Source organism: Chenopodium quinoa, unplaced genomic scaffold (assembly GCF_001683475.1).
Source record: "Chenopodium quinoa cultivar QQ74 unplaced genomic scaffold, ASM168347v1, whole genome shotgun sequence".
Lineage (NCBI taxonomy): Eukaryota > Viridiplantae > Streptophyta > Magnoliopsida > Caryophyllales > Amaranthaceae > Chenopodium > Chenopodium quinoa.
Window position 1 is genome coordinate 3,904,246 of NW_018742798.1, and position 26,811 is coordinate 3,931,056.

A 26,811-nucleotide genomic window follows, 5' to 3' on the forward strand; every position below is an offset into this window, starting at 1 on the left:
ACTCCTTACCCCAATTCATCGCTTACCTTTAAGGATCGGGGGTGAAAGTGGATCAGCATATATAACAAGGTTGTCAACAGTTGATCCTGGTTTGTTTAAAGAGCAGCTAAGATTAGATAGAGATATGTTTGTGAGATTAGTCCAATTGATGATAGAAAAAAATTTATTATCGGACGGAAGGTTTGTAAAAGTGGCTGAACAAATAGGAATTGGTCTATTTATTTTGGCAAGAGGGGCATCTCAACGCCAAGCTGCTGACATATTTAATCACTCAATATCAACAATTAGCATATATTTCAGAAGGGTGTTGTGATCATTGACAAGATTGTCATGTAATTTAATACATCCTTATCAGGATTTGGCCGATACACCACAGAAGTACAACAAAACTCATTATATTGGCCTTTTTTTTAAGGTTAGTATGTTATTTAATTTTTATATAAATGCATTTATAAAAGCATAATTTAATAAAAAAAATAATTTTCATGTGTTAGGATTGTGTTGGTGCTTTAGATGGAACTCATATTGATGTAGTTGTGTCCGATGTTGAGGGTCAACCGTTTCAAGGACGTAAAGGAACTAAAACTTTGAATGTACTAGCCTCATGCTCTTTTAATAGGTTATTCACATTTGTCAATGTTGGATATCAAGGAAGTGCTCATGATATAACGGTGTGGAGAAATTGCTTAACTGATCCTAAATTTGAATTTCCACACCCTCCTCTAGGTATGTAGGTCATTCTTTATTATAATTTTCTTTTCGCAGGAAAATTTATTCTAATGAATTTTTTATTTTCTTATCAGGAAAATATTATTTAGTGGATTCAGGTTACCCTAACACACTCGGTTATTTGAGTCCAATTAAAAACAAGTAAGTAAGGTATCATATGCCGGAATTTCACAATGGTCCACCTCAATGAATGCAGGAACATTACAATTATCGTCATTCATTGCGTACTACGATTGAAAGGTGCTTTTGCAATGTTAAGGGGCAATGGAAAATTTTAAAAAACATGCCACAAATGTCTCAAACATATCAATTATCAATCATCATATCAACGTTTACGCTTCATAATTTTATCCGCTTGTACACATTAGGGATACCAATTTCAGAAAGAGTTGCAAATGTTGAGCCTAGAGCGGAATACTCCATATTTGATGAAGGTAGGAAAGCTCAAATGAATGTAGTGCAAAATGAGATAGCAGAGGAAATTTGGCAATCAGCTAGGGACATCGAGGAAGAAGATCATCAAATGAACACTGATTAATAAACTCAAATAGTCATATGCAATAAGAAGCAATCCTTGTAACAATTTATGATTATAATAAAGCTATGATTTTTTTATTATTATTTTTAATATTAATACTATTATTATTATATAAGCTCTATTGGTTTGGTATGTTTGGCAGTAAAATTAGGCAACAAAAGGCATTTTAATTACTACTATGGCCGGCCAGTAGGATAGAAAAGATGCCTAGACTTTAAATACGTAATATAATATACAAGTATATGTAAATATATCATGTATATCAAATGAAATTATATATGCCAACTATATAAATTACAAAAAAAGATTATTTTACCTAATATATCTATACATTAAATCAGTAGATATATTATGTAAATCAGTAAAAATAAGTTCTGATCAATAAAATAATAAGTTCTGATCAGTAAAAATAAGTTTTGTTCAGTAAAAATAAGTTCAATTCAGTAAAAATAAGTTCAGTTCAGTAAAATTAAGTTCAGTTTAGTAAAAATCATTTCAGTTCAGCAAAATTAAGGTGAATGAAATCGAGCCTAAGTCTACAATAATGAAATTTACATATTATAAAATGGGGTGTACTATATACAAGCATCCTTTAGAAATCTTGATTTACCCAAAAAAAAAAAACATTAGTTGGACCAGTACACAAAGTGTTTCATGATTTACCCAAAAAAAAAAATCATTAGTTGGACCAGTACTATATACAAGCATCCTTTGACATACCGTATGGCTTGACTTCCAAGCCACAAAGTGTTTCACTTAACATTTGGACATCAACCTTAGTAGTTATATACCTTTTTTTTTTAAGGGAACCTCAATTATATATTTACATACGACTTGAATTGGGGGTATCCCAAGAAGAAAAACAAAAACACTCTTCTTAAATTTCCATGCTCATAAATACACTCTAATATCAAGCTTCAATTCTGTTGCACTGCAAACACAAAACAAGCAAAAAAAAGGAATAAGAAAAAAAAAATCTTCTTTAACTTTGGGGGAATAGAAGTACAACTTTCCTCATTGTTTAGGGTTTGTTTTTAAAATGGTTGAGTTTTGGCAATTCATGAATGACATAAAATCAATAATTATGATGGTAACTGTTCAAGTTTCATTTGCTGTTGTCAACATTTTATACAAGCTTGCTGCAGTTGATGGCATGAACCTCAGGGTCTTAGTGGCATATCGCCTTCTTTTCGCGGCCGCCTTCATCGTCCCAGTCGCTTACTTTGTTGAAAGGTTCTTTCCCTTTTCTCTCTCTTTTTTGGCAACGACAATCATAACATTCGATAATGGTAATGAATTTGTATGCAAGTTTGTATAAAAATTGAAAAATCATTCTAACGAAAACTAGTTTGTCCTCCCAAAAGGCCTTAGAAATTTATTTTCTTTTTTTTTTATTGGTAAATGGTAATGAATCGTCCTAATAGGGTAGTATTACTATACTGAGTACAATTAACTTGTCATTTTAGATTCTTAATTTTTTTAACGGAGGAAGAGAATGAGCAATCTCACCTCAAAGTATACGGCCTAATAATTAATTAATGGGATTTGAACCCAACACCTCAAACCTTTTTTTTTTAAAGAAATCTAACACCTCAAATCTAATTGATTGGCATTCACCTCAAAATGTCTATTACCGTGCAAAATTGGTAATCGTTGTTTTTCATATACTACTTCCGTTGATTTTATATGCATATTTGGGATATTATATATTATTAGTAAGATAATTTTAAGGTTTCTTATAACAATTAATAGAATTAATACAATAGTATAATCTTAGATTTATCTGTAATTATATTTTTTTTTGAGAAAAACTTTATTACTATAATAATAAGGGTAATGCTATATGCAGCCCTTAGGGCTGCATATAACCATTTAATATACTTTATTTTTTAGTACTAATATGGGAATTTATCAACAATTCACGAGTAAATCGGTGTAATAAATGATAAAATCATGTTTATTCTTTGCACTTTTAGCTTCTTGTGTGCAGCCCTAAGGGCTGCATATATTTTTTCCCTAATAAATAATTATAAGTAGTAGTAGTAGTAGTAATAAAAATAATAATAATAATAATAATTATTATTATTATTATTATTATTACTATTATTATTATTATTTTATTATTATTATTATTAGGAATTTTTTGTTTTTTGGAAAATTAAATTATCAAATCTTTTTCTTTTTGTTTTTTTTTTTTTTTTGAAAAACTACTTTATATAGTACCTATGGCATGCCGCATTCTAGTAGTTTGATTATTTTTGGGTATTGACTTTTCATTTATTGTCTTTTAACTTTTTAATTAACTTCATCAATCCGACCTTGCCTATTTTCCGGCAATTGTTGTTTTCATACCTGAAATTTTTACTTATAAAGGAGATAATAAAATTCAAAGTAGAAAGCATAAAAATATGGAGAGTGTACTATTTTAGTATTTTTCTCCACCATAAAAATATTACTAGTAGGAAAAAAAAAACTCGTTCGAAAAATGCATGCATGCATGCAAGGTTGCTTGCTTTGGAAATAAATGAGCCAATATCTTAAGAATGGTATTTCAAAATGAAACATTAAATACCATTCAATTGCATTATAAACTCAAATAATTACGTGACTCAACCAAATTTGTGTTGAAGACCAAAATCTTTACAGCTGTTGGGAATTGGGATGATTCAGCAATTATGTTCTTATTATCACGAGTCCCAACACACACAAGTGACACAACAGCGAAATTGAAGTAGCAAAGTCGTAATTCTATTTGTTTTTTTTATTATAGTAGAATTAAATTAAAATTGTAACTAAATGCATTAAATGTGTGACGTTTATTTAATTATTATTGTTCGTGTCAAGAATTCCATTAAGGAGAAAAAAAATTTCATTTAGCATTGGTGTAAATTTTCCTCGCGTAAAGTAATCAAATGGGCTCAAAATTATACGTAGTATTGTTGGAAAATGGTACCCCATATAAATCTAGTGCGTGTCAATGTGTCATAATGAACGATGTTCCAAATTGTATTCTGAATGATTTTGGTTGGATAGACATGTGTTTATTGGAAAATGTTATACATAGTCGTTAGGGATATACATAAATATTAAGTTTACACTTGAAAATTGTAAAAAGTTAAGAAGTTATCAAATATAAACACTAATTACATTGATTTACGCGTGTTTTGTCATGAATTCCTAATTTTACACAAATTTCTATAGCGTATTTAATGCTTATATTTAGCCCTTAAGGCTATATATAGCATTAACCTTATTTATTTATTGACTGTATTATTTTCTAACTTTCTTAAATAGATAAAGTTGGAAATGTATGAAAAATTCACGGACATATCGTGTTATACGGAGTACTACACAATGATTATTAAAAACAAAACATAATTATAAAAAAAAAACAACTAAAATTACTTGCACAATACTTAATTTGTTTGCAAAAATATTACTCCGTACATCGATGAACATTATCAAATACTCCCTTCATTTCTCCACCACTATTTATTACGTAGTATTTCTCGCTTCACGATCATTTTTACGAATTTTTCACCAAATACCATTGAGTTTTAACATAATTCACCAAATACCACCAACATTTTTCAAATTCACTATATAACATTCAGTTTAACAAAAATGTCACAACATGCCATTTTCGTTAACTCAGTAAGTCATTAATATTAATTACGCCACGTGGCAGCTTTTAATTGGTTTTTATTAAAAAAAAATTGAAACAATTAATAATTTCATTTATTTAATTAACTTTAGAGAAATTAGTTTAAATTTTAAAAAAAATCCACTAACTTAGCCATCACCGCCACAACCCCAGCCCCGACCTCCACCTCCGGCAGGCCGGCGACCAACCCCCCCTCCTGCGCCGGCTACATTTTCGACCCCAGCCACCACCTACAAATTCTCCTCTCCCTGTCGAATTCCCCAGACCACCTGCGAACTCCCCTTTCCCTCCTATAATTTCCAGCCACTACCTTTGTCGGTAGGCCAAACCCTCTCTCACATCGTCCCCGCCCAATTTGCTGAAAACAACCACCCGAAACCCTAAAACACCAAAATTGAAACCCTAGATTTTGGTTTTAGGGTTTCGACGTACGTGGTGGTTTAGTTGGGGTGGAGATGACACCAAGAGGGGTGAAATCAGTTCGCCAATGCGGGGGAGGTGGGTTTGGACACCTACTGGTGGTTAGGGAGGGTTTTTCGAGGGTGATAGGTTGTTTCGCGGCTGGTGGTTCGGTTGATTAATTTCGTGGACACCGTATTTCAAGGGAAAAGGAGTAACGCCGACGGGGGTTCTGGTCAAATTTCGGGCCGGTACGGGGGTGCTGGTCGGATTTAGTGCCGGCGTAAGGGTTCTGGTCGAGTTTCGTCGGCCGGTGGTGGCTGGCTGGAGAGACATGGGTGGTTGGTTTTTTTTCTTTTTTTTTAAATTTTTGATAATTAATTAAATAATTGTTTTTAAATTAAATAATTTTAAAAAGGGAACCAATTATATGTTGCCACGTGGCTTTATTAACCTTTATGACTAACGGTGTTAACGTCTGTTAGTCATTAATGGCATATTGTGACATTTTTATAAAACTGAAGAGTATATGGTGAATTTGAAAAATGTTGGTGTTATTTGGTGAATTATGTTAAAACTCAATGGTATTTGGTGAAAAATCTGTCATTTTTATTATGATCATCATTATTCTTTAATTCTGTTGGTTGATTTTTCCCCTTTTTTTTATTGGTCAAACCTCTTTTTTATAATTTTTTTCTTTTATCTAAATCATTTTTTTCCCTGAAAATTAATTTTCGATTTTTGGAAAATTAGTTTGTAATTTTCATAGTTATTTAATTAAAATCAGTTTTTATTAAAATTAAAAAATAAAATTAAACTAAAAAGTAAAAGTTCTTCATTGTTCCTCAAAGTTTAAAATAATCTTCATTCATGGATAAAATTAACCGCCACTTAATGATTCTTGTCACATAAATACACTCTCACATCGATGAAGTTTAAAATTATGCCCCGATCAACAGTATATACGAAATTTTAAGATTTGATTTCGAAAATCGTGTTTCTAATGATTCTAGATTTTTTTTTTTAAATCTAGCAAATCTGGATTGGTAGCCTCAAACTTGAAAATCCGTAGAAATTTGGGGAAGAATTGAAAAAACATTGAAGATAATAAGACAAATTCAACCACCAAATTCCCCAAAGGGTAAAATTAAATTGTTTCAAATTTTTTAATATGAACCTAGAAAACCCTAGAAATTGGGGATAATTAAGGATGAGAAAGAGAAAAAATTAACTGAAGAACTTTAGATGGTTGAAAATTTGAGACACCTTACGAAGGAAAGAAGAATCAGGTAATGATTTCCCACCAATGTAACATAAATAAACACTGTACAGAGCTCGGATTTCAAGGAAATGACGGAGAAAAATCATCTTTAATGGAGGAATGAATGTTGAAGAATGATGAACAGTTTTTTTTTTTATTTTGATTATAATTTAATCTGATTTTTCTTTTAAATTTTAGTAAAAACCGATTTTAATAAAATTATTATAAAATCAGAAATTGATTTTCCAAAAATCAGAAATTAATTTTTGAAAAAATCAAATGAATTAAAAAAAAAAAGAAATAAATAGAAAGAAAGAAATTTTGACCAATTAAGCATTAAAAAAAAAGAATAATCAACCAATCAGATTAAAGAATGGAAGAATGACCATAGTAGAATTTTTATCCAACTAACCCCACTTGATGAAATATTAGAGTTTTATTTTTCTCTTTATAACCCTATTTAGGCCTTGTTCTTTTCATCTTGAAATAATAATATTTAGTAATTAATTTCGTCAAAAATATGTTTAATGTAACAAAAAAATAATTTCAACCAAGTAAAATTAATTTTTAATAAATAAGAATCGATAAATTTTAAGAACTAATATAATAAAGAATCAGTAAAATAAGTTTTGATCAGTAAATAAGTTCTTGCACAAAATAGGGTAAAGAGAACAAGGTCTTACACAGTTACACTACCTTTTTATTATTTCCCTCTCCGACTAACTATACGTTATATTTTAGAAAATGTCACTTCCTAAAATTCTCATACAACACTATGCAACGTCTAGTATTGTGATTATTCTGAAATATAGGGAGTAATAAGATAGGTTTAAGAAATTGTCATCACTAGTCAAATTCTCTACCTTCCATGTATAAAAATATATTATTATTAGTCGGTTATAAACGCATGATTTATCTAGTCAAGATGACAAGACTTTTAATTCACATTTAAGTGATTTTGAGTTCAAACCTTTTGGTAAGCATTTTATTAGATGATGCTCATAGTTGAAAGATGATGTAAGGTGGAGTGGAAAAATTATTTTTAGGAAGACTGTCTACATCACATGAGTAGATTGAAAAATTTTATCCATTTAAATTAATGAAAAGGTTTTATGTGAATGTTGTAAAATAGAATACTAAAATATTCTTTGTGGTTGGAGGGAATGCAACCAGCGGTGTGACCGGTGTCAATATTTGTTTATGATTTGTATATAAAACTAAAGATGTGATTAAAATAATGTTGTTTAATGGAGAACATGCAAATATGTAAATAACAAAATTTTTAAAGACCAAAAAAGTAAAGCACACATTTTTTAAATGGAAAAATGGAAACTAAAAATCTAACCTTTGCCCGGTTTTTTCTTAAAAATCCAACATTTCATTAATCTCATAAAAATCTAACCTTTATACCCCACGTTCTTCAACAGATCCATTACCTGTTGATGACCGACTTTTGTAAGTTATATGCCACGGGTAAGCTAATAAAAGGTCAATTACCTTTTTTAATTATTAAAAAACAAATATAATTTTTTAAAAAAATCAGAAACCCCTTTTCCACCACCACCACCACCTTCCCCTGCCACCACTCCCTCTCCCCCTCCCATCGGAACCCAATGCACCTGCCACTAACAAAACCGCACAGCCACCGGAACCCAACGCACATCACCACCACCTTCCCCTCTCACCAACATACATGCCCAGCCACCAACTCCATTTCCTAGCCACCAACTCCAAACCCAAACCCTCCCAAACCGCCCAGCCACCAACTACAAACGGAAACCTTCCTCGACCTGCTTGAAACACAACCACCATTAGGGGATTTGCAATTATTTCTAATTTCTTGGATTCGCAAGCTCAATGTCACCGAGGGTTGATCCATGGAGGAGGAGGTGAGAGAGAGATGGAGAGGGAGAATGAGAGTGAGGAGGGGTTAGTTGTGGCAGAGGTGGTGGTGGCGGCGGAGGTGCGTGCTGCCTTAAGGAGAGAGGAGTGAGAAGGGAAAGTGAGAGATTAAAAATAAATAAATAAGAAATTTAACTTGTTTAACGTGTTATAGGTCAAATGGATATGTTGGAGAACGTAGAGTATAAAATTTGGATTTTTATGAGATTAATGGAATGTTGGATTTTTAAGAGAAGACCGGACTAATGTTGGAATTTTAGTTTTCATTTTTCCTTTCTAAATTGGTAACTTTAAATTGTTAGACAATTATCTACTTGTTGATCTTTGTAATTTATCTTTGTAATACTCTCTTGTTGTCATTGACATATATATACTTGCATTGTATGTTTCATCAAAGGAAAAAAAAAAACATATACTAGCTTTACGTAGTAAACTTTGTTTGGATTGATAAAAATTGTGGGAAATGAAAGGAAGAGAAATAAAGGGAGGTAATCATTTTGGATAACAAATGAGGAAGGAAAGGAATTGAAGAGTAGATAAATTGAGAGATAAAATTGTAAGAAATTGATTTCTCCTACCACGGAGAAATTTAAAAGGAAAACTCATCTTTCTTCTCTTCCCTCCCTTATTCTTCCCTCCCCTTCTTTTCTTTCCTATTTCATTGTCCAAAAAAATCATAAATGTTTTAATTACTTGTGCGAGTCTTTTAATGATCATAAATAATTATTATATTTTAGGCCTTACTCACTTTAATCACTGTTAAAAAATACTTAGAGTCATATCATCAATCCAAAACCAATTAATTACAAAAAAAATCAAGTTATGAGTAAAATATATTCAATATGGGTAGATATTTTTGAAACGCCCAAAATAGTATATGGGACTAACATTATGAATTGGAGGGAGTAATTAAGTTCCATAAAAAATAATTATATTTTTTTCATCAAAAAAATAAAAAACATTATATTTCATCAAATATACTTTAAATTCTGTACAAATAAGTACTCCTTACTTCATTTTAATCAATAGAGAACAATTATAGTTAATCAAAATTTAGTTCATTAGTAAATATAATTTAAGTTAATTAAATCATGTCCGACGGGTAATTTATCCATCTTTTTTTATTACTCCGTAGCAATCTTCATTGAGCCAAAATGTACGTGTAATTTACCCATTAAATTCCCCCCCCCTCTCTCTCTCTTATTTTTTTTTTTTTTTTTTTTTGACATGTTACAAAATGTAATAACCTGCTAATTACCATGTGTATTTTTGGTTGTCTTTCTTAGGAAAACCAGACCAAAGTTAACATGGACGGTTCTCGGCCAAGCTTTTCTGTGTGGACTATTCGGGTTAGTTGTTTCTTGACACCCAATATTTTGGATCTTTTAATCAGACTTCTGTTTATATAGAATTAATTAATTAAGAAATTTCTTGTATTTCTACTTTTAGGTCCTCTAACATGTAAATATGATCAATGAATAACTAACCCCCCCCCCCTCTTTTAATCATAAATGATGCTAAAACAAAATACTAAGTAGTAGAAAATTTTGTTAGAACCTACTCTGATCCATACTACAACTATTGTAAAAATTTACGTCTTATATTTTTTTTAGGGCTTTTCAACATAGTGCTCCTATGTTATTGACTTTTTCAAGTTATGTCCATTGTTTTTCCACATTACACACCGTAGCCCTTAGTTATAATTTTTTAACAAACCATGCATGTCCTTGCCTGGTTAACCTGACGCTAAGTAGTTCTGTTAGTTTTCAGTTATTCCTTTAGGTTTTGAAAATAATTTGCTAGTATGTAATCAAACCAAAATTTGCACAACTCGACTTAAGACAAGTAGACAACACAGTAAAAGACTTCTAATTCTAAACCTACATAATTCAAAATTTTCATGGTAATTTAATTACTCATATGTTCAACTTGCGTTAACTTTCTAATACAACCCTTAATAAATTAATGCAGGGGAACATTGGTTTATAATCTATTTTTGGAGAGCCTTGTATTAACCTCTGCCACCTTTGCTGCTGCTATGTTAAATCTTATCCCTGCTATTACCTTCATTCTTGCTGTTTTTTTCAGGTATTTTACTATATATTCTCAATTATTACGTCATTAGCTTATTTCTTCCGTTTTTCTGTTACAAGTAGTTGTCTTTGTATAAATATATATATACATATACATACATACATACATACATACATACATACATACATACATATATATATATATATATATATATATATATATATAATTTTTTTTTGTGTTTATTTAAATTTTTTATTTCATGTTGTAAAAATAAAAAACATTCAACGTTTTTAAGAGAAAATTAAAGTTAGGCCCTATTCACTTCACCTTAAAATATGATACTTCCTCCATTCTTTTTTTATTGCAACATATAGGTTTAGTACAAGATTTTTTGTAGTGGAAAAAAGGACGAGAGAGAAAGGTAAAAATACAAGATTGCCCATGTGATAGTATACATAAACAGAAAAATGAAGTATGAAAAAGCAAGGTTATATTTGGTATTTGTAGTGTGAACACAAATATTTCTTTTCCTAAAATAGAAATGGTGCAATATTTGTGATATTTCCTAAAAAGGTTAGTGGTGCAATATTTTAAAAACGAAGAAAGTATTAAGTAAAAATATGTGCAATAAAAATAAGTTTAGTTTAGTAAAATAAGATTAGTTTAGTAAAGATTTGTCCATTTCACTAAAATTTAGTAATTTTATAAATAAATTATGAGGGTTTCTAAAAAACAGAAAAAGGAAGAATTATAAGGCTCTTTTGACTACCTCACTTTAAAAAAATAATACTCTATCCGTTTTTTTTATTTGCACCACTTTCCTTTTATGGGTGGTTTTTTTTAATGCGCAACTTTTACATTTGGTAACTTTATACTATATTTTATTATTTTTCTCTCTTATTTTAACCCCATTCAAATTTTTTTTATCATTTCTCTTTCTTCCACGGTCTCCATTTAAATAATAAAAATATCTGTCATATCTAGGGGTGTACAAAAACTGACCCGGACCTGAAAACCGACCTAAACCGAACCTGTTTGGACCAGACTAGTGAATTTAGGTCCAATCTTGGTCCTTAGAAATCTAAGATTTTGGGTTTCAAGTTCGGACCTAAAATCGGTAAAGCTACGTTTTTTATTTAATAATCCTAAACAGGCCTAAATAAGTCCATAAATAGGTGTACAGGTCCATAAACAGGTCTAAACAACAAGTTTATAAATAGGTGCAGCAGTTTTATTTTATTTAAAAAAAAAAACCAAAATTCAATTAATAGGTCTATTCATGTCCAAATCCGGATCATACCTGATTTTTCAGGTATGGAGCGGAACCGAACCTATTGATTCAGGTTTGATCTCCGGTCCTTAAATATCAATAATTCAAGTCCCGATTCAATCAGGCCTAGGTCAAATCCGGTCCGGTTTTGGACCAGTGTATGGCCCTAATCATATCTCACATACTTTCTCTTTCATGGTTCGATCCCCATAGCACTTTTAATGTAATAATTGATTCACCCAGTCCAATATTATAGTATTACTTTCCTAAAACTATGTAGACTCCTAAATGCTGAAAAAAAAGGAGGGAGTATTAAGTAAATATAATTTCAATTCAGTAAAAATAAGTTCAGTATTGTAAAAATAGTTTTAGGCCCCGTTCTCTTCACCTTATTTTTGCTGAACTGAAATTATTTTTATTGAAACAAAATTATATTTTTCGATATTAAATTATTTTTACTGAACTGAAATTATTTTTGCTGAACTGAAATTATTTTTACTTATTTTCTATTATAATTCTTCTGTAAGAAAACTGAATTTTACTAAAATGAACTTATTTTTACTGAACTGAAATTATTTTTATTGAACTGAACTTAATTTTACTGAATTGAATTTATTTTTACTGAACTGAAATTATTTTTACTTAATATAATTTTTGTAAGGTGAAGAGAACACGGCCTAATAATATTCAGCAAAAAAATTCAATTTAGTAATATTCAATAATTTTAAAGAAGATATATAAAAGAAAATCAGTACAAATAATTTTATTTCAGCAAAAATAATTTCAGTTCAGTTAAATTAATTTCAGTTTAGTAAAAATTATTTTAATTCTACAAAAATAACTTCATTCCTGTCAAAATAATTTATATTCAACAAAAATAAGGTAAACTGAATGGAGCCTAATAGAAATTCACTAAAAATAATTTCATTTCAGCAAAAATAATTTCAATTCAATAAAATCAGGCTCTGTTTACTTCACTTTAAACAAATTAATTTTAAATAAAAACAATTTCAATCAGTATAAATAAGTTCAATTTAGTTAAAATGATTTCATTTTAGTTCAATAAAATTTGGTATCTTTAAAGAAAAATTATATAAGTAAAAATAATTAAGTTCAGCAAAAATCATTTCAGTTCAGTAAAATTAATTTTAATTCAGGAAAAATGATTTCAGATTGGTAAAAATAATTTCAGTTCAGTAAAAATATGGTGAAATGAACCGGGCCTTAATTTCAATTTAATAAAAGTTTAGCAAAAATAGTTTCAGTTTAGGAAAAAAAAGATGAAGTCAACGGGACTTTAGATTAAGTCTAATTGACATTGTTAGTAAATCAAGGGGCACACTTGGTGCAAATATTTACAAGAATACAACATAATATGGCAAGTTTGGCATATAAGCTTGATTTATGAGAGTCTCTTCCATTTTTAATCACTCGAATTTAGTAAAAAAAATTATTATATTACTAGAAACATAAAATTAAGATTTAGTGGGGGCACGTAGGGTCTGTCTATTTCATTTTATCTATTTGAATTTACTTATCTAAATTTTTTATTTTAACTAATATATTTTTTTTGGTTTAAGCTTTTTTTTTATTTTATTATATATCTATCATAACTATTTTTATTTGACTTATTTATTTTGTCATTTTTTTTTACATTTTTTGAACTTATCATGTCTAAATTTATTTTGATTCGTGAAATTAGTATAGCTAATTTTGTTTCTTAAATCGGATAAAATAAGTTTAATTAAGATGAAAAATAATTATTAGAAGTAAAGCTACTCCAAAAAGTGACATAATAGATAATACTTCCTTAGTCTCAGCTAAAAACAAAAAATAATTATTTAATTAACTCATTCAAAAATCCCTTGAATAATGCTTGAATAAATCTTAATTGATGAAGTTAAGATAATTCGATTTTCATAGGTTGGAGAAGGTAACACTAAAAACATTTCCGGGAAGAGCAAAGGTTATGGGAACTATAGTTGGGATTTTAGGTGCAATGATGCTTACATTTTATAAAGGTGCTGAAATTAAGATAGGGTCACCAAAGGCTCACCTAATGAAAGACGCAGCTCATGGACCAGTAATGCATGATGCGCGAGAATGTCTAATTGGGTCCGTACTTGCGCTTGGTGGTTGTTGTTCATATGCTTCTTGGTTGATTGTGCAGGTAATCATTATTTAGAGAAAGTTCTAATACATCACCGTTAGACACAAGCAAAATTGCATAACCTTTTATAGTACTGAAAGTCCTAATAGTACTACTAAAATGTTTTTTTAAGTATTACTAAGAGTGTCTTTTTTACTACTGGAAACATATATAGTACTAATGAGATTGTTTAGTAGTACTATATTACCTCTCAGTACTACTCTCAAAGTGTTATTATTTATAAAATTGTCATTATTATGTATTTGTTTGTGTCTAACAATGGTATATTATAGGACACCCTCCATTATTCAACCTTTTACACTTTTATGTTTTATTTTGTTCTGAACAAACTTTGTTTTGATCCTAAAAAAAAAAGCATTTCGGCTAAGATATGAAAATTAAATTAGTATTAGAAACTTAAATTTTATGAATGCATGTATTTTGTAGCATTATTTCTTAATAGTATTTAAAACATTAATTATCCATAATTTGGGGTTGTGATAGGCGAAGATGAGTATCAACTATCCAAGTCCTTATTCGTGCACAGCTTTGATGAGTATAATGGGATCAATTCAATCTGCCGTGTTCGCGTTTTGTATGGATCGAGACTTGAAATCATGGAAGCTGGGTTGGAACATTCGACTTCTCACTATTTCCTACTCCGTAAGTTTGTTATTACTCATTCATTTAAATACTACGTATAACATTAGTGTTAGATTTTGTGAAACTCCTCAGATTGGAGTGATTCCATTGATAAAATATATATAGGTAAGGTAACCCAAAAATACACAAGGCGTGGAACGAGGTGCTAATTTGTGAGGAATAGTAGCAGACAAGTTTGGAAAGCAAAGACACCCAAAAATCCGAAGGTGACTATAGGACGGTATTACCCCAAGAAGTGCTTGAGTTGGATTGATTTGATTGAGAGTTTTTTTTAGCAAGATGTTAAGCAAATATGTTGCAGTTTTGAGAGTGAAATACCACATATTTGTAGGAAGGGAAGCATGGAATAGAAGAGTACGTTTAACATTGTTAATCGTACTTATCATTCTTTCGTCTTTGTCATTTTGTGAGGATGTTTGAGGACATGAAAAGCAAAAAATCAATCCATTTTTGACACATAAAGTTTTGAACGGGTCATTATCAAATTCGCGATCATGATCGCGTTGAAAAGACTTAATAGGACGTTCAAATTGAGTGAGAACATATTGTCTAAAATTAAGAAAGGTTTGAAAACACTTGAGACTTGTAAGCAAGGGGGATAGTCCACACATAATGAGTGAAATCATCCAAAAGCACTAAATAATATTTTTGACCTTTGTTGCTACGAATAGAATAAGTCCACAAATCGACATGAATAATGTCAAAAGCAGAATAAGTATTGCTTTTAGAATGATGAAAAGGCAAGCAAATATATTTTCCCAATTGACAACCAACACAAGTACTGGAGTCAAGCTTCTTATTACAATCAATCAAATTACTTGTTCTTAAAAAATAAAAAGTAGGTGCCCCGGGATGTCATAGACGGTTGTGCCATGTAGATGGAGACAAGGATGTGAGAGAGGTGGCTAGACAAGAAGACGGAGTACTAGATAAAGGTCCCCAGTACTATTTCATTTGGTTATTATTTTCCTCGTTCGAAGATCCTTCACAGAAAAACCACAAGGATCAAATTCTATAGACATAGAGTTATCATTAGGAAATTTTCGAACAGAAATTAATTTTTTGAGGATTTGAGGAGCTAAATAGACATCACGTAAAGTGAGAGATTTATTAGCAATAGTAGAATGACCGTAACCCGTTATTGGAATGAGTTGACCGTTACCCACTTGAATATAATTATTAGTGCTTAACTAAAAAATTGGTAAGAGACTACCAACTTGATTTGTCATGTGCGATGTGGCACCAGAGTCCATGTACCAAGACGGATAATAGTTTGGGAAGCTCATAGTCGCAAAAGCATTGCCTAGTTCAATTGGGGTCATCAAAGAACCGTACTTTGAACCTTGGGCTTCATATTAGGGCTGCTGTTGCGGGGGGCCTAAGTAGTAAGCTTGCAGCCTCTGCTAGGTCTGCTGTTGTTGCGGAGTGGATAGCCTCGGGGCTGCCCACTATTGTGGGTGTGGGTAGGGGGCATATCCCCATTGAGGGGCCTACTGGCCCGTTCTGCTAGGCCACTACTGCTGCTGGGCATCCCCCACAATGGTGCACCCTCCTGCTACTGTTGAGGGGGCTGATGTTGTTATGCTTGGCCACGGCCACGACCAGGACCGTACCCCTGCCCTGGCCATGACTCTTACCATAGTCCCGACCACCAGTGCTGCCACCTCTGCCGATGGACTGCTGCTGTTGTGTATGTTGGTGTGGAGGTGGTGTTGTGGAGGTCGAATTGCTTGATTGAGCCACAAACAAAGTCACGAACGTTGTTGTATCATTGGCACGTCTTGACTCCTCGAGTAAAAGACGGGACCGAGCAGTTTCAAACGATGGCAAAGTGTCCATTTGTTGTATCATGGCAGCAACAGTGTCGAAATCAGTATTTACGAGACCCGAAACCATTTGAATCACCATCTTTTGCACCGACACCGGTTGATCAACATTGGCTAATTGATCTTTTAAGTTCTTCAATTCACGACAGTATGAAGAAATATCAAGAAAATTTGAGAGATGCAAAACATTAAATTGATTTTCAAGATACACTGCCCTAGTTGTTTTATTATCCTGGAAAATTACTTTGATCTTGTCCCATTGAGTTTGTGTCGTATCCCCTTTGCACAAAACCGTGTCAAGCAAATCAGGGGAGATTGTGCCATAGATCCAATTGTTTACAACCAAATCAAGTCTTTTCCACAAAGCATTCGACAAATTCGTAGGCTTAGGAGTTTTTGGGTCAATATGGTCTACCTAGAACGTTGTCAGCATGAGCATGACATTCAAAGAGTTCAACCCAATTCGAGTACTGTACTTTTTCACGATTAAGAATTTAGGGATAACATTCTTGATGTTGTTAACTCCAAAAGCAAGGTGATAGTTGGAAGAGGACGCTGTGTCAGTGTCCTTGGTCACGGTGGCCGGCTAGTGGTAGAGACGGTTAGTAGGGGTGGCAGCTAAGGCTTGGAGGAAATAAAAGAAGAAATAAATTAATGCAAAAGCTAGGTTGGATCAAAACCTTGGTTGTGATACCATGTTAGATTTTGTGAAACTTCTAATATTGGAGTAATTCCATTGATCAAATATATATAGGGTTACAAGAGTAAGTCCTGAACATGTTAGGATACCTCACAAGATAATTACATAATATTAACAAACTATATCCTTCTATATAGAATAATATCGAGAATATTTATCATATTCTATCAATTAGGTTTAATCTTCATGAAGTTAGGAATTAGGGCACGCCGTCTTGTGCTTGATGTCGTTATTCAGTTTAATTTCAGTTCAGTTTAGTTAAACTCAACTCCAATCACTTCACTTCAGCTAAGTTCAGTTATTAATTTTCTTCTCTCATAAACAATTCATTTCAGTTCAGTTCATCCCCAATCAGTTGAGTTGAGTTGAGTTCAATTTATTTTAGTTGAATTGTTTTCAATAAAACGGAAAAGGCCCTTGGTGGCTACATTTTTTTTTTGGCTTTTAAACCATTGTTGGTTTTGTTTTAACCTACATACAGAGGAAATTCCATTGTTATTAATTAAGAATGCAACATTAATCTCTTTAGTAAATTTCTACATTTTGTTTTTTTTTTCCAACATTATTAATGTAGAGTATATGTTATAAAAGTAAATTAAGAAAACCCTTGATTTCTATTATATATGCCAAGGGAGAAGAGAGTGATGTTCCTCTGAAAAGACTTAAATACCCTTACTCTTTTTTTTTTCCTAATTTATTAAAAAAAAAGTCTAGTTTTACTTCTTTTTTTTTTTTTTTTTGGAGACACTAGTATTACTCTATTAAAGGGGCCAGGTAAATGGTATTTACCAAGTCCTTTTGGTGATCATTATATTGACAACTAGTTAAGTGAAACGTTAAACATCGCCCGCAATTTACCATATAAAGCCCACAAATATGTTATGATTTGACCATTATGCCCTTTTGCTAAAATTGAGATAATCTCGGTGTAAAAAATGTGGAGCCGTACTGGCTCGCCGGGGGTGACCGGATGGCAGGCCGGAGATGCGGGGGACGCCGGAGGTACGTCGTCGTCGACGGAAAACGAGGTAAGTGACCGCTAAAATTCACGGTTTACCGTCGTAGTGGCTCCGGCGCCTAGGGTGGACGCCCAAACCGTAGCCTGGACGTCCAAGCCGGACGCCAGAACCACCAGAGTGGCGTCCAGGCTAGACGCCCAGACCACGAGAGTGGCGTCCAGCCCAGACGCCCAGACCACCAGACTGGCGTCCTGGGCAGACGCCACTCCACTGGGTGAGGCGGCCCTGCCAGGCGCCAGTCCAGTGGGTGTGGCAGCCCTGGCAGACGCCACCTTTAATAATTAATTTTTATTTTTTCCTTTTTGATTTTGTTGTTGTTTTTTATTTAATTTTTTTGTGAAAATAAAAAATCGAAAATGATTTTTTAAAAAAATTCGAAATGGGTTTTTTGTAAATTAAATTTGAAAATTCGAAATAGGTTTTTTTAAAATTAAATTTGAAAATTCGAAATGGTATATTTTTAAATTTAGTTTGAAAATTCGAATTGGGTTTTTATAAAAATTAAGTTTGATTATATATAATTATGTTTTTTTTTGTGTTAATTATGTGGAAATATAGAAATTAAATGTATTATCCGTTAAATGTATTTATTGTAATATATAATTGATGCAGGAATATGGTGGAGACGGAAATGATTACAGTGAGATATTTGGACATGATGGTCCATTCGAAGAAGCTCAACAGGCGATTGATTGGGCAAAACAGGTTGCAATTGCAGCTGGATTTTGCTTGGTAGTAGCAACTCATAAATCTCAACGGGATGGTAGAATGGATCACATTTTGAGATGTGACCGTTATCGCAAAAGAGAAGAAAGAGATTTTCGTACAGCCACTCGGTTTGACACAAAGCGGAAAGGTTGTGGGTGTGAGTTCAGAGTAAAGGTTCGACAACTACGGAGTCGTGACGGTTGGGAAGTGATAGGTTACTCTAAATGGGGGTATCACAACCATGAGATGATAGTATATGAAGAGGGTCATCGACAACTGAGCGGCTTAAGTCCTGCTGCGAAACTAGTTGTGAAAGAAATGAGTGATGCTCAAGTGAAGCCTGCTAAAATATTAGCATCTGTGTTAGAGAAATTTCCAAAAGACCATCCAAACCGAAGACACATCTACAACGTCAGACAGCAACTCAGGTTTGAACGGTCAGAGGGAAGGAACCCTATACAGCAGCTGCTACACCAGGCACAATCACGTGGTTACCTGTTCTGGTTTGATTCTGATGAAGATACAGCGGAGGTGACTCATCTTTTCCTTGTGCATCCTGATTGTGCTGATATGATCAAGTCTTGGCCATTTGTGATTTTGATCGACTCAACGTACAAGACAAACAAGTACAAGTTCCCTCTGGTTGAGATGGTTGGGATGGCTCCAACGAACCAGAACTTTCTGATTGGTCATGCAATCATCAGGGATGAGACGGCTCCAAGTTATTATTGGGTTTTGGAGAAGCTGAGAAACTACATCGGGCCTAATGTTCATCCAGCAGCCATCGTCAGCGACTGTGAGGGAGGTCTCTTTGCCCCCATAGCAGAGCTGTTTCCCGAATCGAACCACTTATTGTGCACATGGCACATCAACAACTGCGTGAAAGTGAAAGCCTACAACCTTTTCAAGAAGAATTTGGAAATGGCATAGAGATTGGTGAATGGTAAGTGGCGGAAGATCCTACAGGCTACCACAGAGGAAGCGTATGAGCGAGCATTGGCTAACTTCAGGGATTCGTACAAGTGGTGTCCGGCACTGGTGGACTATGTGATGCATTAATGGGTCCCTCATAGGGAAAAGTTTGTCAAATATTGGACAAACCAGGTACTTCATTTTGGGAACTCTACAACATGTAGAGTTGAGAGCGCTCATAGAGCTACCAAGGACTGGATTGATTCATCGACCGCTGCTTTGGATACACTGTTCGCTAGACTGAACAAGTCAATTGAAACTCAGAAGAACGACATCAGGAACTCTCTAGAGGACTCCAGACGACGACATGGTACGATGTATAGCCATTTTATATTTAAGATTCTCCATGGTCGTGTGTCGCACTACTGCTTGGGGTTGATTCTCACTGAGCTGAACAGGGTGAGGGACTTGGCTGACGAAGTGTATACTCGGTGTGGGTGTACTATTTCAGTAACTCATGGATTACCTTGCGCATGCACCATTCATCGCGTTATTACAGAAGAAAGGGCGTCGTTACATGTTGATCAGGTCCATTCATCCTGGAGGACGCTTGTTATTGGTGAGCATGCAGACAATCAAACGGCCGACCGTGAACAGGAAGAGTTGGAGCAGTTCCGTTCGATGTACGACCGAGTGTCCTCCAGCCATCCTTCTATTATTCGTGACGCTACTCATGTGCTTCATGACATGTTCCACCCGTCTAACTTAGATTATGAGGAACCCGAAAGTGTTGACCGTCCTTGAGGTCGACAACGGCGGAACATGAGTGCGTTTGAGTATATCCGTGGTCTTGGTCGTGGTCGTTCTCGTGGTCGGACATCGTCATCTAGTCGTAGTCAATCTTCATCGTCTGTGAATATGCCCCTGAGAACTGGTACGTTTTGGTTGTTTTTATTGCACATAGTTTTTAAAGTGTTACTCCTGTCTTCTTAACTGTCTATAATTAATTATTTGGTGAATAGGAAGAAACGATGTTGATCAGTTTCCGTACAAGGAAAGGATACCTGCGATCATCATGTCGTACTTGGAAGGGTGGAATGATGTAATCGGAGATGGTAACTGCGGATTCCGGGTCGTGGCTGATGTTTTTCAAATGGGCGAAGACAACTACGGTTTGGTGCGTGAGTTGATGTACAGCGAAATTGCCTCTAACCGAAATGTTTATCGTCATGTGTACCAGGATGACTTGGATGGCACTCTCCGGCGTATCCGGTGGGGAGGTGGACCTTGCGGCGAAAATCATTATTTTGACGCGCCCCTAGATCTGTTTGCCGTTGCAAACATTTACAAATGCGCAGTCATGCATTTCGGCCTGGGAGTGCATAGTCAAGCTTATTATCCTTGTACCACGGTTCTCCCTTGGCGGTCGCGTGAGACTGTCACCACACCGGTCAGAGAGCTAGCTATTGCGTTTCTTGGGTCGTCATACAGACATTTCATCCGACTAGACATGTCAACCGATTTTCCGGTGCCACCGATTATACCTCGGTGGTACAACATTCGCACAGCGAGCGTAGAGGGTTGGGATGCGCTATATAATGACCGGATCCACGAATGGAACACCCTAGCTGCATTTTAGTTTTTCTTGTTTACATTCTTTATTTGTAATCTTATTTGTACGTTGCTCTTTTAATGAGAACATTAATATTTTATATTGTATTGCTTACTGCATTCTATATGTTGCATGGGTAAGTTGCGCGGATCCACGAACGGTTATATCAAAATTTAAAAACAGCACTGATAATATGTTTAAGTTGGAAGCTAAAAGAACAATCTAAAATGTTACAATTTTACAACATAATGTCCAACATAATGCTCTATAAATAAAATACAATAACCATCAGTAATCCCTCCTCGACGACGACTCCCACTGCGCAAGGGTCTGTTCCAGACTATCAACAACAGCTCTCCCTGTTGCACTCATGCTGTCCTTCTCAAGAGAGAGTTTCTGAACGTCTTGCATTATCTTTCCCATCCACTGCATACAACAAAAAACAGAAGATGAAATACAATAACAACAAATAAAACTTAATTAAAAGACAACGATAAATATAATAAAAGACATACCGCTTCCGTGGCAGTAGGCGGTGGCACATAATCATCATCGCTGTGGTCGAGATCAGCGATCAACCTCGGGTGCGAATACCGGTTGAACCATTCCATGTAGTAATGGTCACACATGGGAGTAACCCCAGAGGGCGGCCGCTGCAACTCCGCTGTCCATAATCGAGCCACCATCGGAAACTGGTCCCACGTCCCGGTCATGATATCCGGCCATTCCACGACGTACTCCCTCGACGATGCAGGTCGGACCGCCTTCATCGGGCACGCCGGGGGAGGAGGGACAACTTGGACAAATCCAAGCTGGCGAAGACAACGCTGGGGCATGTACGCCTCGACGATGTCACGATACTGAATGAGTCCCGTGTACAGGGTCCTGGGTACCCTAACACTAGGGTTCGGGCCGAAAGGCATCCAGTTCACCTGTACAATTACAACATATAAAATATAATAACATGAATATAATATGTGCAAATAATAAAATGTAGACTCTATAAATAAACGTTACCTCTAAGGGGGACAGCCTGTCAAGCAATAACCGTATCGATCGGAGGCGGTCAACGGACTTCTTCTCCGAGCGCGGACTCCACGCACAAGCACGCGGCATCCCCTCATCAATAGGAACTGGGTCACGATGTGGTCGCAATGCAGGAAAGTACTCGTATATCCAAGTCTGCAATAGAGTCAGACACCCAGTGATACCTGCCGCGTCAGCCCGACTCGCAAATCCTAGTTGGCGATACAAATACGCCAACGTAGCCGATCCCCAGGAAAACTGGCCTACACTGTCGGGGTCACACGCCTCTACGATGTCGCTGGCCTGAGCTTGTTTCCGCCGCTCTTATCCGGAAACAAGGTACATCCGAGGAGTAGAAAAACATAAGCACTCAGCTGTGCGTCGGGCGTCCTACGTGCACTCGGGTACAAACACCGCTGCAACACGGATGCGATCTTCACACCTCCGTGTTCCCAAACACCTAGCGCCTCGGTGTACAGTGCAGCCCTGTCCACCGCCAACAACTCCGCCAGCGAATCTGCCTGATCCGCATCAGCCACAGCACAAAGTCGTTTACCCTCAACACGAATCCCCAGAATGGCCTCGACGTCATGTAACATGATCGTCATCTCACCGAACGGAAGGTGAAAAGAGTTTGTATCCGGCTGCCGTCGCTCAATGAAAGTCGTGATCAGCGTACTGTCAATCTTATCGTGCATGGTGGCAGGAACGTGCTTCACCCCAGTGCCCTCCAGTCGCTCGAACATCTCGCTCTCCGCCGGCCAGGCCTCAGCCCATGTACGCAAAAAACTACAAGTCTTTTCCCGGGTATGACATTTCAACAACCCCGTAACTGAAGGCCTCTCCTGGTCCTCCCAAATACGGGCAGCTATGTGTCCTAGAAAGCTAGGAATCACACTCCCGTCAACAGGCCCACCGGACACCTCACTCCTAACAACCCAAGAATCATTACCCGCCCTCGACCGTTTCCTGCTTGCCCCAGATACAATGGACGCAGATGATGTGCCAGATCTACTAACAAACCTACCACCCCTACCCTTACGCACCTCCACCATATGCGTCTCGTACATGTCATCAACCCTCTGACTGAATGGACCGTAATCATCATACGGTCCACTGCCATCGTCCACATCCTCATCCTCATCTGCGCCCTCCTCCTGCTCCTCCTCCTGGTCACCCTCCTCAGCATCATCATCGTCATCGTCATCCTCATCCCGACGGTGGATCCGTTCTCTACGAACTGAGGCCGAAATACCACGGGATCTGACATGTCTATGCCCCGACCTCTCCACTGAATAACTTCTACTAAGAAGCTCTATATTCTTCCCCCCACCATGACGACCCTACACAAAATTTTAAAATATATAAACATACAAAAATTTATACGATAAATAATCATCATCGCAAATCAAATACACTAAAAACATACAAATAATTGTAAACAAAATATAAACGTAAAAAAAATACAACGAAATTGAAAAAATTTATAAAAATAAACAACAAAATATAAAAAACAATTCAAAATTATATTACAAAAAAAAAAAAAATTAAAAACAATTTTTTAAAAAAATTAAAAAAAAAAAAAAAAAATGGGGGGGGGGGCGCCTTGGCTGGACGCCCAGCCGGCGGTGGTGGCGCCAGATGCAGACGCCGCCACCAGTTGGCTGGCGCCTGGGCTGGACGCCACAGCCACGGCTGCGGCGCCTAGACTAAACGCCACAACCGTGGCGGTGGCGTCCAGCCCAGGCGCCAGCCAACTGGTGGCGGCGTCTGCATCTGGCGCCACCACCGCCGGCTGGGCGTCCAGCCAGGGCGCCCCACCGCGTTCACGGCGGTTTTCCCCTTTTTTTTTAAACAAAATATACCTTTCCTCCTTGGGACATCCTTCCCTCCGCCGCCGCCGCCACTTCCTTGCCTTGCCGCCTCGACATTGCCGTTATTTTGAAATTTTTTTTTTAGAGAGGTTGAAAGAAGATGAGCAATGAGAGTGTGAGTGTTTTTTTTTTTAAGGTCAAGGGCAATTTTGGGAAACCAAGTGAATTTTGTGGGCTTTATGTAGTAATTTGTGGGCGATGTTTAACAAATCCCATAGTTAATACCCGAGCTAGAATTTTCAATTAATACATAACTGGATTATTTTTATGCATAACATAATTTTTCAATTACTACATAACTGGATTATTTTTATGCATAGTATATGAAAAATAAATTCAGTATGCTGATTTACTTAGTCTATCAATATTGGAATTATCAATATGTAACAAACTCTATTTTTTTTATTTGGTCTAATTGAATATAGCATTGTGTATGTTGAAATTGAAATTTTCAATCTTATTTTTTTACCCTGATAAAGTTAAATTTTAGTTATGATTGCTTTTAAATATTAAGCTTTAAAACTAACTTGAAATTATTTAATTTTCAATGAAAAAAATGACAAAAAAAAAAATAATGCTTTCGGCAGGAAATTTTATTATGTGGTGTTGACATGTGTAATCTAATAATTTTTTCTTGAGATCACTTTAGTATAGTACTAGACTAGATTAGGCTCGTGTGATGTGCGATTTTAACATTATTTTATTTTAACTATATTTTTTACCTTATTTGTGTGTAATGTGTACGTAGTACAAATAATTTGAGCAAAATCTAATAAATTGAGAAATTAATAAAGGGTGGAACCCCAATTCATATAATATGTACAAAATATACGGAGTAGCAGAAAAAGATATTGTTTATAAGAAAATGATGAAATAGTCTAACCTTCCTTTTATTTCTCTAATGAAAATTGAATAATTAGTCAAATTAAATATAAAATATGTTAGGAAAATATAGAATTAATTTACCATTTTCAAATTTTTATTTATGTTGAAAAAAAAATGATGTCATTATTAGTTTTGGAGGAAATTTTTTGTATGAGAGGTTGACATGTGAAAAGTAATGATATCATCAGTAATTACTTTATTTATATATATGTTGAGATCCAATGAGAAGGATCTTATAATGAGAAGAATGAGAAAGATGAAATGTGCATTTATTTTAAACCAAATGTGCATATATTTTCTACTAAATGTGCGTATTTGACTTTGAACCTAATACTTTTTTTTGCAATTTCTGGAAAAACGAGAACTTATGCACATTATGTGCAAAAAATATGCACATTCAATTTCGGTCATTTTTTTTTTTTGCACATTTTATTAAATATATATATATATATATATATATATATATATATATATATATATATATATAATATATATATATATATATACATATATATATACATATATATACATATATATATATATATATATATACATATATATATATATATATACATATATATATATATATATATATATATATATATATATATATATATGTTTGTGTGTGTGTATGATGATTAAGTGATTCTTCACGTTATTGCAGGGTATTGTTGCTTCCGGTGTAATGGTGACATTAACCGCTTGGTGTATTCGTCTTAAAGGACCATTGTTCGTGTCCATATTCAACCCTTTAACAGTTGTTCTAGTCGCATTTGCAGGATATCTCTTACTGGATGGAAAGTTATACTTTGGAAGGTACATTTTCAAATCTTTTTCCCTTTAAGATATATATACCGAGAGAGAGCCCCAATTTATCTAGTGATAAATAAAAATCGTTTATCTACTGACATTTTCATAAATAAATCAACAAAACATCTCAGTCAGCATGCCATTTTTGTAAATAAATCAACATTTTCTTAATCTCTATTATTTTTATGAGATAACAACATATAAGTGGTGTACTTGTACCAGTGTACTAGGAGCAATATTAATCGTGATCGGGTTATATGGGGTAGTATGGGGTAAAGGGAAGGAGATAAAGAAGATAACAAAGCTTATGCCTTCAATGAGTTGCAAAGATTCAAATGAAGATATCGAAATTATTACATCTTCAGTACTTGACAAGGGAAGCAACGCTAATAAGGATATTGTTATGAACAATGCTTCAACAAGGCCAAATTTTGCAACAAAGTAAGATGATAATCACTCATTTCAAAACGACAATATTGACGTTGATGCTCAATGATGTGAATCCAAAAATGTTGTATGATTATCATGAAAATCGGTATGTTAATCATCTATTACTCCATGCTACAAGCTGTAATGTAGGTTTAGTAGTCATAATCGTTGCTAGTTATTTTACAATTTAGAATCTTGTATTGCAATCTGAGTTTTTTATGCAAGACGCAACTCCATTCTCTTTTCCTTGTGTTGTTAAATTGATTGTCGATTTTATGAAAATTGCGTACGAAGGAGAAGAATTATAAGATCGAAGATCTCATAATAATAGTTGCAACGTGTTCTAGTGTCCATTGTTTAAGAAGAAAACATGCCACTGCCAACACAAGATATTATTAATA

General features: G+C 34.5%; 1 protein-coding gene across 1 annotated transcript; it reads left to right on the top strand.

The window, feature by feature from the left end:
* Positions 1–1,742: 1,742 nt before the first annotated feature.
* LOC110724981 (WAT1-related protein At1g68170-like) lies at positions 1,743–26,576 on the top strand. Its single transcript, XM_021904463.1, has 8 exons — positions 1,743–2,500; positions 2,768–2,782; positions 9,789–9,842; positions 10,465–10,581; positions 13,721–13,967; positions 14,451–14,609; positions 25,836–25,987; positions 26,204–26,576. Exons 1-8 carry the CDS (start codon positions 2,307–2,309, stop codon positions 26,424–26,426), a joined length of 1,161 nt encoding a protein of 386 aa, XP_021760155.1. The 5' UTR covers positions 1,743–2,306; the 3' UTR covers positions 26,427–26,576.
* Positions 26,577–26,811: the final 235 nt, after the last annotated feature.